We start from the raw sequence: 13,613 nt of genomic DNA on the forward strand, positions 1-13,613 counted from the left end.
CCCTAACCCCTAACCCCCTAACCCCTAACCCCCTAACCCCCTACCCCCTAACCCCTAACCCCTAACCCCCTAACCCCCTAACCCCTAACCCCCTAACCCCTAATCTCGGTGATGCCGGGAAAGAGGCGATGACTCAGGTCAGGGACGATGAGACGGGCGTGGAAACCGAAGTTAGGACTGTATTTGTGTATCCTACGTAGACTTAAGGTATGAATTATGGGTATCTGTTCACTTGAACGCCTTGAGGTAACCGGCCAGGTGGACCGCCAGACTCTAGATCTGTATCGGTCTATAATGTGCATCTGCCTGATCTCGACACGTACGACAGAAGTCACCTCGTTACTTCTCACTTAGGAATCTTCGTATCAACGCGATCACCTCGGCATGCTTCTCGCTCTGCACCGAGTGATTCGCGTTCGGGAAGATGTGCAGCTTAGAGTTCTTGATCCCTTCATGGATGATCTTCGATTGCGCTGCAATAGCAAAGTCAGTACGTATATATTACGAATGCAGCAACTCAATTCACTTGGCGGTGTGATCCAATCCTTCTCGCCGACGATGATGAGCGTAGGCACCTCGATCTCCTTCAGTCGGTCTCTGTAGTCAAAGTACTTCTCCTCCTCCGAGTACAGCGAGTCTAACGCGGAAGCATTGTCAGCTGAACTGGTTTCATCATCGCTCGACTCACTGTGCGACTCCGCGTTGAAGATAATATTCCTCGCTGACTCTAGCACCGCATCCCTATCCCACTCTCCCTCCGTGTACAGCGGTAAGATCGAATAGATGATGAGTCTGAACTCGTTGTCGTCCTTGAACGCCCCGAAAACCTTCTTGAGCATGTTCTCCGATGCCATGGGTGCTCGACTCGGTGCTCGTTCTCTAAGTGTCGCAAGTGCTTGCTCCTCATCTGAGTCGCAAATATCAGCTTGAACTTGTACCTTCCAGTCACACTCACGATGATGTGACGGCGCTGTCCCCCTGAGTATCAAGTGAGACAACGAGTCCGGGTACGTAAGAGCGTATTGCTGCGCGATGAAACCGCCAAAGCTTCCACCTGATATGATGACTTTGCGATCCCCGGCGAAGTGCTTTCGTAGGGCTTCAATGTCATCGACAATTTGAGCGAAAGTATATGGTCTCGTAGATGATGACTGGCCGTGGCCTCGGAAGTCGAATGCCAGGAGTCTGACTATATCGGTCAACGGGAATGCCGATTGGAATCCCTTTCCATGCGAGCCTGGATGAGTCGTTAGCTATAGCTCATTTACGAAGAATCTACGCACCAAACCCTCTTCCACCGTGGAAGTCGATCAGCAGAGGAAGATCTTCCCTGCCGCTGATTCGGTATGCAAGTCGGGCGCCATTGATCTCAATGTAGCTTAGAGGGACTTTGGTTACGGATGCCATGGCGGAACGGTGTCGGATATCCAAGTTATCAGACAATGAAAGGTCGATGCAATGTCTGTTGTCTTCGAGCTCAACTCGCACGTCCGCGTTTGCCCACACAACTTACTGGATGTGGGCCGGAAATGACCGACGACACGTCACGTTTCATACGTTATGCAGATCAGCAGTCTACAAAGTACTGACCCTGCGCCAGCTCTATGGACTTTAACAACGAATACAACACCCTCGTAGGCTGCCCAAGACTGCCCCATTCCAGAGAACCACACAGATGAGCGGCATACGCGACTAAAGAAGTACACTCGTTCAGATTGGACACAGCAGGAAGGTTGACCGGATCCTTGCAAGCCAGAACTCTTTCCAAATATCTCAGCGCAGAACGCCGGGCAAGAGTCGCTTCCACTCGACACTTGGTGTTGGGTGATATCAGACTGGTCGAAGAGTTGATGGGCTGTTCCTCGATAAGAGCTGTGAACGTGTATACGACCAGAGTTGCCAGATACTAGAAGGTGTCAGCGGGACACTCGTTCGACTTACTTACAATGCACCACAACGTTGAGGGCGTGATGAGGTTTAATTCCCCGCCTTGGATCCACTGGTAGCTCAACTGCAGAACTATGACACGTCAACTCTGTTTCAAGGAAGCGTCACTCACGTCCTATAGCACACCAGCAGCTCTGACGCCCCTCAGTCGACTGTGCCCAGCTCTCGAGAGATTGTCGAGCCTCTACTCGATCTTCTTCCGTGATGTCGCGTCCGTTGAGTTCTGCCATAAGTCAGCATCGGTACCACAAGATATTCGATTGCACAACTCACTCTCTGCGCCTGCCAGCACTCTCACCGCATCGAGATCGGTCATGAGGACGATGACACCTGGTACCGAGTTAGACAAAACCCTCTACCGACATGCTGTCGCTCACTTACAGATACTGGCTAGTGGGACACCGGAATACGCAAGCGTCCTGTTGATGATGTCCGCATCTTGAGCTTGAAGACTTCCCATCATTGCATACTGGAACGTCAAGAGCGCGTTGTAGACGTTGCTCTTCCACACGGTTATCTGAGCACGACGCGCTAGGGTGAAGCAGTCGGTTCCCTGGGTAGACAGTGCCCAGCTGTAGAGTGAAGTCAGCCATTTGCTCAATTATCGCCTGGCGTCACTCACGTCAAGGACACACAGGCATGTAGTAATGCCCAGATGCTGTATGGAGCGATCGTCGGGGACAAGGTATGTTCCTCCACCAACAGCTTGAGAGTCGGACGAAAAGCCTGGCCCGGTGACGAACTGACATGGCTCGCTTCCCACGAGCCTGGGGAAGTTGCCGTCCATTGGTCGTCTGAGCAGGGTAGTGAAACATGCATTGAGACTGGGCGGTTAGCTTTCGATCTGTCGGGAAGAACCTACATGATTGCAACTACGAAGAGTGTCAGCTAGGTTGCCTATCTCACGGATCTGATCGCTCACCATGACGCTATGCCTGTAGGTTCAAACGTCAGTATCTTCCCTTCCTCGACCGTATAGCAACTCACCGCAACACCAAGGCATTGAACGTATCCAGCGTGAAGATCATCCATGCCAACCGTGTCCGCTCCTGATCTTCGGCCCACAAGCACCATCTCACAAAGGTCGGAAGATCTTCCGAGGCGACCGAGTTCTTTCGGCCGTTGAAGATCCCTCGAAGCCGAGCGGCTGTTACCCCTGCGGAGTGATACATCTTCACGTCAGATACAACCTGGAGTGAACACCCACCTGATGGACTTCTGACTGCCTGATAGTTCCGTACATCCGTACGAAGTAGTTGCTGAGAAAAAACGTTTGAAAGGTTTGGATGCTGGGATTAGGGTCCACCTCGATGATCTGGACAACACTTCACGTCAGTTTGGTGATCAGGATTGCCACGATTTGACTCACCTCGAGCAGGTACCCACGCATTTTAATGTGTATGTTGATCAAATTCGATCTGTTCACCGACGCGGTCGAGTAGATTGAACCTAACGATATAATCGAGAAGAGCAACATTGGAGAGACGCCGCGGGAGTTCAAGGTTGGGCGGTGGAGAATAGGATACAGGGGATCGAAGTGTCTACCAGTCAGCGCACACCCTGTCTTAAGTGCACTCACAGATAGAACAGCTCAAAGTACCGCTGGAAGTCATGTTCCGTGAAGCCTTGACTCGGAAACTCGGCACCAAGGTCCTACGTCAAGATACAGAATCAGTTTCTCATCGACCGCCTGGAAACCTTTCGTCTGGACGTACCTGGACAAATGTTTTGACTCCTTGCCAGCTCTCCGTGGTGATGACTCGCCCAGGTTCACTCGTGCTCGGTCCCGCACTGTTAAGACCAAACGATGTTGCCCAGTCAAACGTATTGGAAGGTTCCGCAGCGGCCTGAGGGGGTTCCGTTGACAGCGTCGCGTCTGCACCGAGTAGCCAAGTGTACAAATCGTTGGTTGGAGGGAAGTCGATCGAACTTGACAGATCCATTGATGGGACAGCGTTTACCCGAAGCATATCGTTAATGTTGAGAAGTGCGTCCATACCAGGCCCAGAGGTCGATCCTTGCTGAACAGAAGGCACATCAGTCATCTGAATTCCGCCGAGTGCATGCACGATCACCAACCTGATCCGCAGCGACAGGTATCGCTGACTCCGTAGCCACCGATGTTCCACCCCTCGAACTCGCTGGAGTATCTTGCTTGTCATTGGACCGCGGCCGTGGATGATTCTGCATGTGTCGCTTCAACACGTCCGCCCGAGCGTAAGACTTTTCGCATAGAGGGCATACATGTTGCTTGGAGGGAGAATCTGCGAGTGGTCTCAGTCATTCTATAGTTCATGCTTCAATATGGTGAACGCACGATTCGCTGCATGTCTCTACGCAAGGGCAGCAGAGTGTCAGAATACGACACGCCAGTCCAAAGCACAGTCGCTACAACTGACCTCGAGGTAATCCCTTCGTCCGAATGCTTTCACACATCCCGGTTCAGAGCACCGGAACACCTTGGCAGCGGTGGCAGCTGGCGAATTGGTCGTCATTGTTGTTGTTGTTGTTGTTGTTGCATAATTCGACCGAGGCACGGAGGGAGAGAATGAGGGATGTGGGCAAGTGGGAATGTCAACGGTGACTGATAAACGTGATCGTCGGCTGCGAAGTCTGCGAGTCATCGTGAGTACGTTACTGATATAGTAGTAAATGAAGAAGTAAGCGGTCAGAGAAGTGAGATGCTTACACTAATATAAGTAGCCCTAAGCCATGTCTGTCAACGTCATGAACGGACACAAAATCAAAGTTGAATGATCTATACTTGGACGAAATACACGGACACAGACACAAACACACACCCATGTGGCTTTTTTGGCTTGGGTCCCTTATCACACTGTTATCATCAACACACACAACACACGCTTGTGGAGCGAGTCAATGACCATATCTCCATGCATAAGTCCTTATCTTTGTCTGCCGCATTCTGATTCATATTCCTTCTTCGGGGCAAAGACGGACTTCTGACCTTTTGCGCGGAGACATCTGCAACTGTCTGTGACGTGTATTGACTCCCTGTGATGGGTCATAACGTCTTGTGGAGGGCGTTTAGCCATGTCGATGGCGTGATGTGGGCGACGCCCACGCTCTCCGATTTGTTTTCATTTACCGCCCACTTCAGCATCTCACATCTCCGATTTTGTTGTTCAAACCCGAGCTCCATCGATAACGGCGTAGGGGATTAGAGTAGAGGACCGTTTGCATTGACATTTGACGTAGAATTAACAACTTGCAGTGACTCACAGCACCATGTTTTTGACAAGTCCCCCTCCGCTGAGAGATACAATCGAATTGGAAGTCTACTACGGAGTGTCGTCGCCTTGGGCACTGCTCGGCGCCCCAAAGTTGCACGAGATTGCGGAGCAATATGGATTGACGGTGTACTTGAAGCCCATCACCATCATCACGGAGAACGGAGGTATACCGGTGAGTCGTGTAGCTCTATCCCACCCCCCAGTCAATCTGTCACTGACGCATCCTAGCTGAAAGCACGACACGATGCACGACGAGCTTATCACGCCCTAGACCTGATACGTACTGCCAAGCATCTCAAGGTAGACCTCAAACCGAACCCAAAATACTATCCCAACGCTCCTAATGGTATCGCCCAGTCCGCCCAGGCCATCATCAGACTGCAGCTCCTCTACGGAATCGGATCGAAAGAAGCACTCGAGTTCTCGTATCAGGTCCAACGGTGTATTTGGGTGACGGAGGAAGGGGACCATTGCCAGCTGGACACCTTGAGAGGAATTGCATCGCGGATGGGACTTTCGGACGAGGTGGTCGAGAGAGTCGTTGTGGATCGAAGAAGTGATCCCTCAGATCCAGCGGTGAAGATATGGTATCAGAATCACAAGGAAGGGGCGGAGAAAGGTAAGTCTGCGTCCTACAATCAGGCCATCGATTGACCACCTCCCGACACAGGTATGTTCGGAACGCCAAATTACGTCCTCAACGGGGAGATCTTCTGGGGACAAGATCGGCTGTGGATGTTGGAAGAAAGGGTCAAGGAGTTGCTAGCGAATGGAGCAAAACCCGTGCAATATAACAGCCCACGGCAATGAAGCCCCACTTTTCCTGTCAGACGCATTGTTCCCCGGCATATCCCACAGATACACATCATACAGACTTCCATTACAAGTCGCCCATCAATGGTCTCATCATTGTAAATCACATCTAATGTACAGAATCCTCTATATGCATATAATCTACTCCTTGTTATCCACATCCTCATAACTTCTCGCCGAAGCAACCTCACGTGATTCCTCTTCAGCCTTGATCGCAGCTCTTCGTCCATCTCTCTGCTGCAGGATGTGAATAAGGGGCACGAGCAGGAACGCGATGATACCGGCGATCCAAGAGGTGATGAATCCTTTCTTGAATCGAGGCCCATCGGTTTGTTTGAAGATAATCGTTGGCAACCACGCGTCGGTGCTACAAGGTGAATGCTTTAGCGAGCTGGTCTCGATATCACAAGTAAAGAGTTCTGGACTCACGTGTACCACAAACAAGTTGTCGCGCCGGTAATGAAGGCTCGCTGAGAAGGATCCATGTATCCAGTGCTACAGATATCCGCAATCCAGGCGAAGAAGATCGGAGTGACGTAGGTCGTTCCGTTGGCGAGGAAAGCAGCAACACGCAAGCTGTTGGAGTTGGTCCAGAAAGCCAAGACGGCATTGGGAAGGATCGCCCAGAACAAAACTAGACCAATGAACCATCCACGACCGTACTTGACTGTTCGATCGGAGATGTAGGAGAAGATGATGAGACTGACGATGGTGATAACTGACGAAGTCGCGGGAAGGTTGTTTCGGTCCGAGACGCTGTACTTGAAAGCCTTCAAGTAGATACCGAATTGTCGACCGGTGACAGCCTCCAAGGAGTAGAAGGTGTACCAAGGAACGAGAGTCCAGAACTTCCAGTTCTTCATCGTATCCCTCACAACCTTCCAGTTGATCTTACTGGTCACCTTGGCAGCACCGCTTCGCGTCATCCTCTCCCGAGCAAGCTCCTTCTGCTCTTGGGTCAACCACCAGGTTTGCGTGTTCTCGGGGAAGTCGGGAAGGAGGAAGAAGGTGAGGAAGCCAAGGGGAAGGGTCTGCTAGATCAGCCCGAGGACGTACAAGTTTTGACTCACGATAATGCCGCAGATGACATACAACCATCTCCATCCTGCCAAACCGGCCGTTCCGTTTAGTCCCTTGTAGATTCCCGCTTGCATGTATCCGGAGAAAGCACTACCCGCGGGACCGGCAATGAACCACAGACTGATACGCTTGCCGAGCTCAGGCTTGGTGTACCATGAGCCAAGGAGGAAGAAGGCGACGGGGTAGTACATCGATTCGAAGAGCGCCACGCAGAATCGGAATCCGTACCTGGGGAGGGTCAACGGGGAATATATGCTACAATCGATTCACTCACATGGCTTGGTAGCTATGAGCACCTGCTTGGGCAAAAGTGAAGATACCCCATAGGATCTCTGACGCTGCCAAGAGATAACGGGGTCGGATCTTCATGACGATGAAGTTACTGGGTACTTGCATCGCTGCAACGACAGCCGCGTAGATTGACAGCATGTAGGTGTACTGGTTTCCGTTGATGTTGAGATCCTCCTTCATACCGGAGATGTAGGCGTTGGACAACTGTAGAATCGCATCAGTTTGGTTGCATCGTACATCGTCAGTGGCAAAGAGACCACTCACGTTGGACTGATCCAAATTCTTGATCCACCAGCCTATCGTCAAGGATGCAAGCATGAAACAATCAAGCTTAAAAACGAGTGCTCTTTCCGCATCGGATTTCTCGTAAAAGTCGCTGTGTGAAAGTCGTTGGAATCAGACGATCGCTCAACGCCAAGCAAAGCATTCCGATTCCCACTCACGCATCCCAGATCCATGAGACAAACTTTTGCCATCTTCCTTTACTGGATCGTGCGGGTTCGACATGTGTTTCCTGCTCCAGTCTTCGGTCTACTTCCAGCACTGGCAATGCTTGACCCGCCTCTGCGGCGTAACCAGGAGTTGCGGACATTGTGTAACGTTATTGCGGTCTGAAGTTGGTGGAGGAAAGAAGTAACATCGTTCTATACCCCATCGTTTCGTTATATACCTCTCTAACTTTTTTAACGACCGAGATTGATCGGCGTGTAGGCGTGTATCACACCGATGGCGTTATGTACCCAGGCGTGTGGGCAAGCGGGCGGTGGTGTGGGCAATCGATGGTGCAATGCATCAGACCTTTCAAATGCATAAATTAGAAGCTTACGGTCCTTGCCTGGTTCCGTCATCGGAATCCCAGACAACTTTTCGGGGTTAGTGGGAGAGGATACTGCATACAGCGTTCCAAACGCAGCGGTGTCGCCAAGGAACGCTTTCCAGAAAATTGGTAATAGCGTGAGTAACGGCATCCTCATCCCTGATGGAGTGAGTTGAATATAGTGGCCTTTTGATCTGCATTTGATATCTTCCTGAATTGGAACCAAATACTTGAGATCGCTTACCAGCTGAGGAGATGGTGTGATAAGTGTCGAGGACCGACTCGTGCTTCAGATGTAATGAATTGATTGTGCATGGAGACCCAAGCTATCTGTCAATACGACTGTGTGGGCGGTATCAAAGTCGGCAGCCTGGCCGAGGAGGCACCACGTCGTGTCCCCTAGTGGTTCTGATCGTGAGTCGAGTCTGTCAAATCGAGATTGTGATACCAGTCGCGTCGGACTTAATAGATAGATAGCGCCTAGTCGAACGGTGATGACTGCTGTCTCTGTAAGGTGAAGGGGATATCTGACACAACAGCTTATCTTCGCGCATGCATGTGCCATCTCTTGACGGGAGCCGGGAGCGGGGTCCGGTCTAATCCGCTTCCGACGTTGGCCAAGGCACGAGCAGATGATGGTTGATGTCAAGTTGACTAAGACTAACCTGATAGTCTACCACCTATCAAAACATCACATTGACATCTCTCGCTCTGTCTCATATAACGGTCCTTTCGTCAGAGCTGTGTCATCTTCTTCCCAACACACACACACACACACACACGGCACAATGTCAAAACAGTCCTCCACCAAACAAGCCAAGACCTATCATATATCATGCCATTGCCAGGCTCACGTCTTGCGTCTGGACATCCCTAACGACACCGACACCCCCTCACCGTTCGATCAAGGTGGTGTGTGCGACTGTTCACACTGCCTCAAGAATCGTATCGTATGGGGATTCGCGCCCCCTGGTACGGTCTCTATAGTCAGAGGTCTGGGCAAAGACGGTGCGGCGAATCTACAAGAGTACAGGTTCGGGTCCAAGTCATACGGTCATTCGGTGCGTGATGCAACAGGCATACGTTTCCGTGCTAACGACGAATAGTTCTGCGGTGTTTGCGGCACACATGTTCTGGGAAACGCATTCGATGGAGATAACAAGGTCACCTCGTTCAACGTGAGTGCTCCGACTATACGTTTGGTCCACAGACGTATGTAGTAACTTTGGGTCTTGCGGTCACAGTTCCGAGCAATCCGAGATACGGACTTTGATCTTTGGAAGTTGCCTCTTGTTCTGTACGTCAGCCCGTTCATCGGCCCATGGCACGGCGCTGACTCCATCACAGTTACTCCGGCCTCGATCGAGAACCTGCATACAAAGCCATTACGCTCTCGGATATACCCAATGCCGAGGCGTATCTCTCCAAGCTCCAGAAGGACGAGACGAAGCCTACCAAGATCTACGTCGGATCATGCCATTGCCAAGCGATCATGTTTGCAGTGCGGTGTCAACCCTTGGAGGAGGTCCACCTCTGTGATTGTGCTTGTTCCATCTGTTTGGGCGTGAGTCGACTTGTTAAACGCGTTCTATGATGACTTCACTTGTGTTGACTCCTGTCACCTCCCTGATAGAACGGTGTCATTTGGCTCTACCCGGGACGGGAGAATGTTGCATACCATCCCGCTGCGTTCCCAGATACGCTTTTCACGCCTGCGGATGGCATCTTGACTGAGTACAGATTTGGAAAGAAGATCAACGGTCACTTCTTCTGCAAGACCTGTGGTTCTCACGTCTTCGAACGCAGCGAGCAGTCTTTCGGCCTCAATATTGCATTGCTGAATGAGGCGTCGGGCTATCTGGAAGATGTACTGGGTTTGAAAGCGGATCGGAAGTCGGAGGATAACAGGAAGGTGTACACAAAACTTGGGGGGCTTGACAGAAATGACGAGGATAAGTATATCGAACCGCACTATGCGCTACGTCTATAGTCTGGTAGGTTGAGTAGTCGCAATTGAACGTGTGTTGTATAGCAGGGGAAACGGTGGTAGAATGCAGTACGATCGTCGTTGGTCGTGATTGGTTCTCAGACCATAATCTCAACACTCAACACCGCGTCGAATCCAACGTCTCAAATGTCAACTTGTTATTTCGACTTTCACTTCTTCGTACAATACATATCATGTCCACATCATACACGCCTCTACACGAAAGTCCCCCGCCCTCACTCGACAGTCTCCACGACTGGGCAAATACTCATGGCGTCGTGCGACATGCGTCATTACGCCCTGTGAAGATGCTCGACTCGACCGGGTGGAGGATGACGGCAGATCAGGATGTTAGAGTCGGGACAGTTCGTGCGAGTCGTTCTCATATACCATTCCGTTCAAGCGCATGCTCATATCCAAGGCAGTCTGCACCGTCCCAAAACACGCCATCTTCTCTTATCGCACCGCCAGCTTCTCCCAACTTGTTCCCCTAGATCTAGAACAATCCACCTCGAGCGATGTCATCCTCCACTTGGCGGCTTGTCTTCTTCACGAACTACGGCTTGGTGTCCAGTCAGATTGGTATGGATACCTCCAGATATTGCCAAGAGAAACAGTAATGGTCCCAACATTCTGGGGAGACTCGCGACTGGGTGGAGAGGACGGAGGGAGAGCGCTGGAATGGCTGAAAGGGACCGAAGCGGAGCGAGAGCTGAATCGGAAAGAAGGTGAAGGCTTATCGTTGGTGAGTCGTCTAGCTGTACTGCTCCACTGCATACTTCAATCATATACCGCTGTATACTTCAGTCTTGTTAATGATTCTTAATGATTGCTCCCATGCAGGGCAATATGGAGCGATTCTACACCGACATCTCCCCTCACTTCCCTTCCACCACGAATCATCCCTCACGTAGCCCATTCCTATCCTACGTCTATGCTATTTCACTCATCATGACCCGCGCTGTCGTTGTCGATGCGTATCACGGTATCGCCATAGTCCCATTTTGCGACCTCCTCAACCACTCTTCAATCGCTCACACATCATTCTGCTGCGATGCTTTTGTCTGTCCCACCTGCGGATCTCTGACACATTGCGAACATGACACCCCAGCGATAGAACGACTTGCCCATCTCCCGCGAAACTTTGTCGAGACTATGGAGGAGAAGAGCAACGTCGTGGATATGAGGGTGGAACGAGCGATCAACGCGGGAGAGGAGGTGTTTATGTCGTATGACGAGAATGTGGGGGATGGGAAACTGCTGGTGGAATGGGGGTTTGTCGAGAGAAAGGGAGGAGGGGATGGACTGGTCTGGTCGCCTAGGGAGTTACTGGATGGAACAACAGCGAGAGCGTACATGATGTTGATCAACAGCGATCACATCGATAATGCCTCGCAGTATACACAGAATGCGGCCACGCACCATCATCTAATAGCTCAACCCAACCCGGAGCAAAATCCTTTGCTAAACGTCAACCCGAAAGGCGAAGCGTCAATCTATCTCATCACCGCGGCATACCTCCAACTACAAAGCGAAGCGGATGACCTGCGTGACGTCGACGAGATGGGAGAGGAGATTGTGACGATAGTCGAAGAGGTCGTGCAGAAGTCAGTGGAAGACGAGAGTACACTTGGCCCTTTGGCAAAGGCGTTGACAAGCCGTATCGTGAATCTGATCGATAGAAGGCTGGCAAGGATGTATGAGGCAGAAACGACACTGGGAGAGCTGGTCAACCTTCATGCGGTATGTATCCCTTTTATAATCGATGCGGTCGCTGCGCAGCGCTGACAACCTCGTAGAACCTCCCACTGACTGCAACACTTGAGCGAATGGCGATGGCGTTGGCCATCGACGAGAGGTGTGTGCTAGAAGGGGCCTTGACGAGGTGGAGAGCGTTGTTGGGTTAAGAGCTGTCCGTAGTGCGTACGGTGTGGACTCCTATATCGCAGGGAAATCATGGCTGATGCGAAGTTGTGTACAGTCTTTAGACTTTGTATCGTTATCATGATCCGTCATCATCCCCGTCAACTGTTCAGTGCGATGAGGTGTCCATCATAGGTAACCGACGAGCGCCATCGGACGTCGTCACATGGTACAAATAAGCATGCACTTTCATTGCCTGCAACCAGTAGATGGGCCCCGAGTATGCATAGCGACGAATGCTTGAGTGTGTCGATTCATGTGAATATAAATGCATAGCAGTATGAATTGAACATGTCAACAGACGGGATACGGTATTGGAATGTGCCCAGGAACGAGGAGTAATAAACTACGTCATAGTAGCAACAGAGAGAACCACCACTCCTCCCATCTATCTACAATCTGCATTCACATCTCTCTTCTCCCTGTTTGTTCATCTTTTGACCAAACGTCGTTCACACCGTATCACGCATCAAACAGCCATCCATCCCACCATGTTCTCACGGAAAAAGGCCCAACCTGAATCAGTCATCTCTGCTCGACCGACCGAGTCTACCAAATCGGGACCCAGCTCTGGCTCCGTCACCGGTCGACCTTCCCGAGTCCGTGGTACTGCTGAACGTATTCGACCACCCGACAGTCAGATTGGGATCGCTAAATTGCTCGAGGTATATGACGATTACCCTCACGTCCTCGACTCGCTCGAAATCACCACCGAGAGACTGGAATTGGCAGAAGAGAGGAAACATGAGGCTGAAGTAGATCGAGCCGAAGCTCTAGCGGAGCTGAAGAGCGAGAAAGAAGGACGAGCAGCAGATGCAGAGACAGCCAAGAAGGAGAAACGTCAGGCCGAGCTGGATGTGGACAAGAAAGTGAGAGGGGAACTTGATCCGAAGATCAAGGACTTGCAACGGCGCTTGAAACTCGTTGAAGAGGAGAGAGATAAGACGAAGAAGGAGTTACTGGCCCGAACGTCAAAGATGTCAGGATGGATCAGCGGAATGGAAAAACTGCAGAAGGAGAGGGAACTGGCCGAACAGAGGGAGGTGAAAGCTGCAGAAGATAAGAAGAAGGTCGACGTCAAGCTGAAGGAGATGGATGTGGACATTTTGGATGGATTGAGGGAGCTATCAAAGTTGCCTGTCGAGGAGGAGAAGCCGGCGGTAGTATCGGATGGGACGTCGGTCAGGGGGAAGACTCCTTCGATAGTGACGAATCACAAGCAATAACCAGTGAGTGACTTGTACATTCCATGCAGTCTTTCTCCCTTGAAATCAGTCTCCGCGCAGCCAATACGAAGATGACCGCTGACATTGATGTTATTGTTCAGATGAATCGCTGTCACAATCCAGTCCCAAGACGCCTTGAATCGCTAAGGCTATTAACAAGCACTCCTACCTTTCTCCTTCGGCTCGCAGATACCGCCACGGCTACCATTGGTACCGTAATTCTCCATTCGTAGTTGATACCTTGACTGTCTGTGATCTATAATGTTACTTACCTA

At 51.1% G+C, this 13,613-nt stretch overlaps 8 protein-coding genes across 8 annotated transcripts; 4 read left to right on the forward strand and 4 right to left on the reverse strand.

Annotated features, from left to right (window-relative positions):
• Nucleotides 1–339: 339 nt before the first annotated feature.
• On the reverse strand, nucleotides 340–1,407 carry CI109_104447 (uncharacterized protein; the record flags this gene model as incomplete). Its single annotated transcript, XM_032008417.1, has 5 exons — nucleotides 340–473; nucleotides 527–637; nucleotides 689–907; nucleotides 956–1,237; nucleotides 1,284–1,407. 5 exons carry the CDS (start codon nucleotides 1,405–1,407, stop codon nucleotides 340–342), a joined length of 870 nt encoding a protein of 289 aa, XP_031857278.1.
• Nucleotides 1,408–1,567: 160 nt separating this feature from the next.
• Nucleotides 1,568–3,337, reverse strand: CI109_104448 (uncharacterized protein; the record flags this gene model as incomplete). The annotated part of the gene is made up of 11 exons (XM_065967504.1): nucleotides 1,568–1,872; nucleotides 1,946–2,011; nucleotides 2,060–2,170; nucleotides 2,221–2,277; nucleotides 2,329–2,519; nucleotides 2,570–2,741; nucleotides 2,810–2,819; nucleotides 2,870–2,882; nucleotides 2,935–3,137; nucleotides 3,197–3,262; nucleotides 3,317–3,337. The coding sequence occupies 11 exons, from the start codon at nucleotides 3,335–3,337 to the stop codon at nucleotides 1,568–1,570; spliced, it is 1,215 nt and encodes a 404-aa protein (XP_065823576.1).
• A 185-nt stretch (nucleotides 3,338–3,522) lies between these two features.
• Nucleotides 3,523–4,442, reverse strand: CI109_104449 (uncharacterized protein; the record flags this gene model as incomplete). Its single annotated transcript, XM_065967505.1, has 5 exons — nucleotides 3,523–3,600; nucleotides 3,663–3,968; nucleotides 4,027–4,211; nucleotides 4,265–4,280; nucleotides 4,347–4,442. 5 exons carry the CDS (start codon nucleotides 4,440–4,442, stop codon nucleotides 3,523–3,525), a joined length of 681 nt encoding a protein of 226 aa, XP_065823577.1.
• A 754-nt stretch (nucleotides 4,443–5,196) lies between these two features.
• On the forward strand, nucleotides 5,197–6,011 carry CI109_104450 (uncharacterized protein; the record flags this gene model as incomplete). The annotated part of the gene is made up of 3 exons (XM_032008419.1): nucleotides 5,197–5,373; nucleotides 5,430–5,820; nucleotides 5,872–6,011. 3 exons carry the CDS (start codon nucleotides 5,197–5,199, stop codon nucleotides 6,009–6,011), a joined length of 708 nt encoding a protein of 235 aa, XP_031857280.1.
• A 144-nt stretch (nucleotides 6,012–6,155) lies between these two features.
• On the reverse strand, nucleotides 6,156–7,977 carry CI109_104451 (uncharacterized protein; the record flags this gene model as incomplete). The annotated part of the gene is made up of 6 exons (XM_065967506.1): nucleotides 6,156–6,381; nucleotides 6,444–7,045; nucleotides 7,103–7,322; nucleotides 7,369–7,589; nucleotides 7,650–7,761; nucleotides 7,829–7,977. 6 exons carry the CDS (start codon nucleotides 7,975–7,977, stop codon nucleotides 6,156–6,158), a joined length of 1,530 nt encoding a protein of 509 aa, XP_065823578.1.
• A 1,013-nt stretch (nucleotides 7,978–8,990) lies between these two features.
• Nucleotides 8,991–10,192, forward strand: CI109_104452 (uncharacterized protein; the record flags this gene model as incomplete). Its single annotated transcript, XM_032008421.1, has 5 exons — nucleotides 8,991–9,263; nucleotides 9,309–9,380; nucleotides 9,447–9,499; nucleotides 9,550–9,766; nucleotides 9,836–10,192. The coding sequence occupies 5 exons, from the start codon at nucleotides 8,991–8,993 to the stop codon at nucleotides 10,190–10,192; spliced, it is 972 nt and encodes a 323-aa protein (XP_031857282.1).
• A 191-nt stretch (nucleotides 10,193–10,383) lies between these two features.
• CI109_104453 (uncharacterized protein) lies at nucleotides 10,384–12,096 on the forward strand (the record flags this gene model as incomplete). Its single annotated transcript, XM_032008422.2, has 4 exons — nucleotides 10,384–10,554; nucleotides 10,611–10,934; nucleotides 11,033–11,932; nucleotides 11,989–12,096. 4 exons carry the CDS (start codon nucleotides 10,384–10,386, stop codon nucleotides 12,094–12,096), a joined length of 1,503 nt encoding a protein of 500 aa, XP_031857283.2.
• A 507-nt stretch (nucleotides 12,097–12,603) lies between these two features.
• CI109_104454 (uncharacterized protein) lies at nucleotides 12,604–13,338 on the forward strand (the record flags this gene model as incomplete). The annotated part of the gene is made up of 1 exon (XM_032008423.1): nucleotides 12,604–13,338. One exon carries the CDS (start codon nucleotides 12,604–12,606, stop codon nucleotides 13,336–13,338), a length of 735 nt encoding a protein of 244 aa, XP_031857284.1.
• Between the last annotated feature and the right edge of the window lie 275 nt (nucleotides 13,339–13,613).

Source organism: Kwoniella shandongensis, chromosome 8, assembly GCF_008629635.2.
Source record: "Kwoniella shandongensis chromosome 8, complete sequence".
NCBI classification, from domain to species: domain Eukaryota; kingdom Fungi; phylum Basidiomycota; class Tremellomycetes; order Tremellales; family Cryptococcaceae; genus Kwoniella; species Kwoniella shandongensis.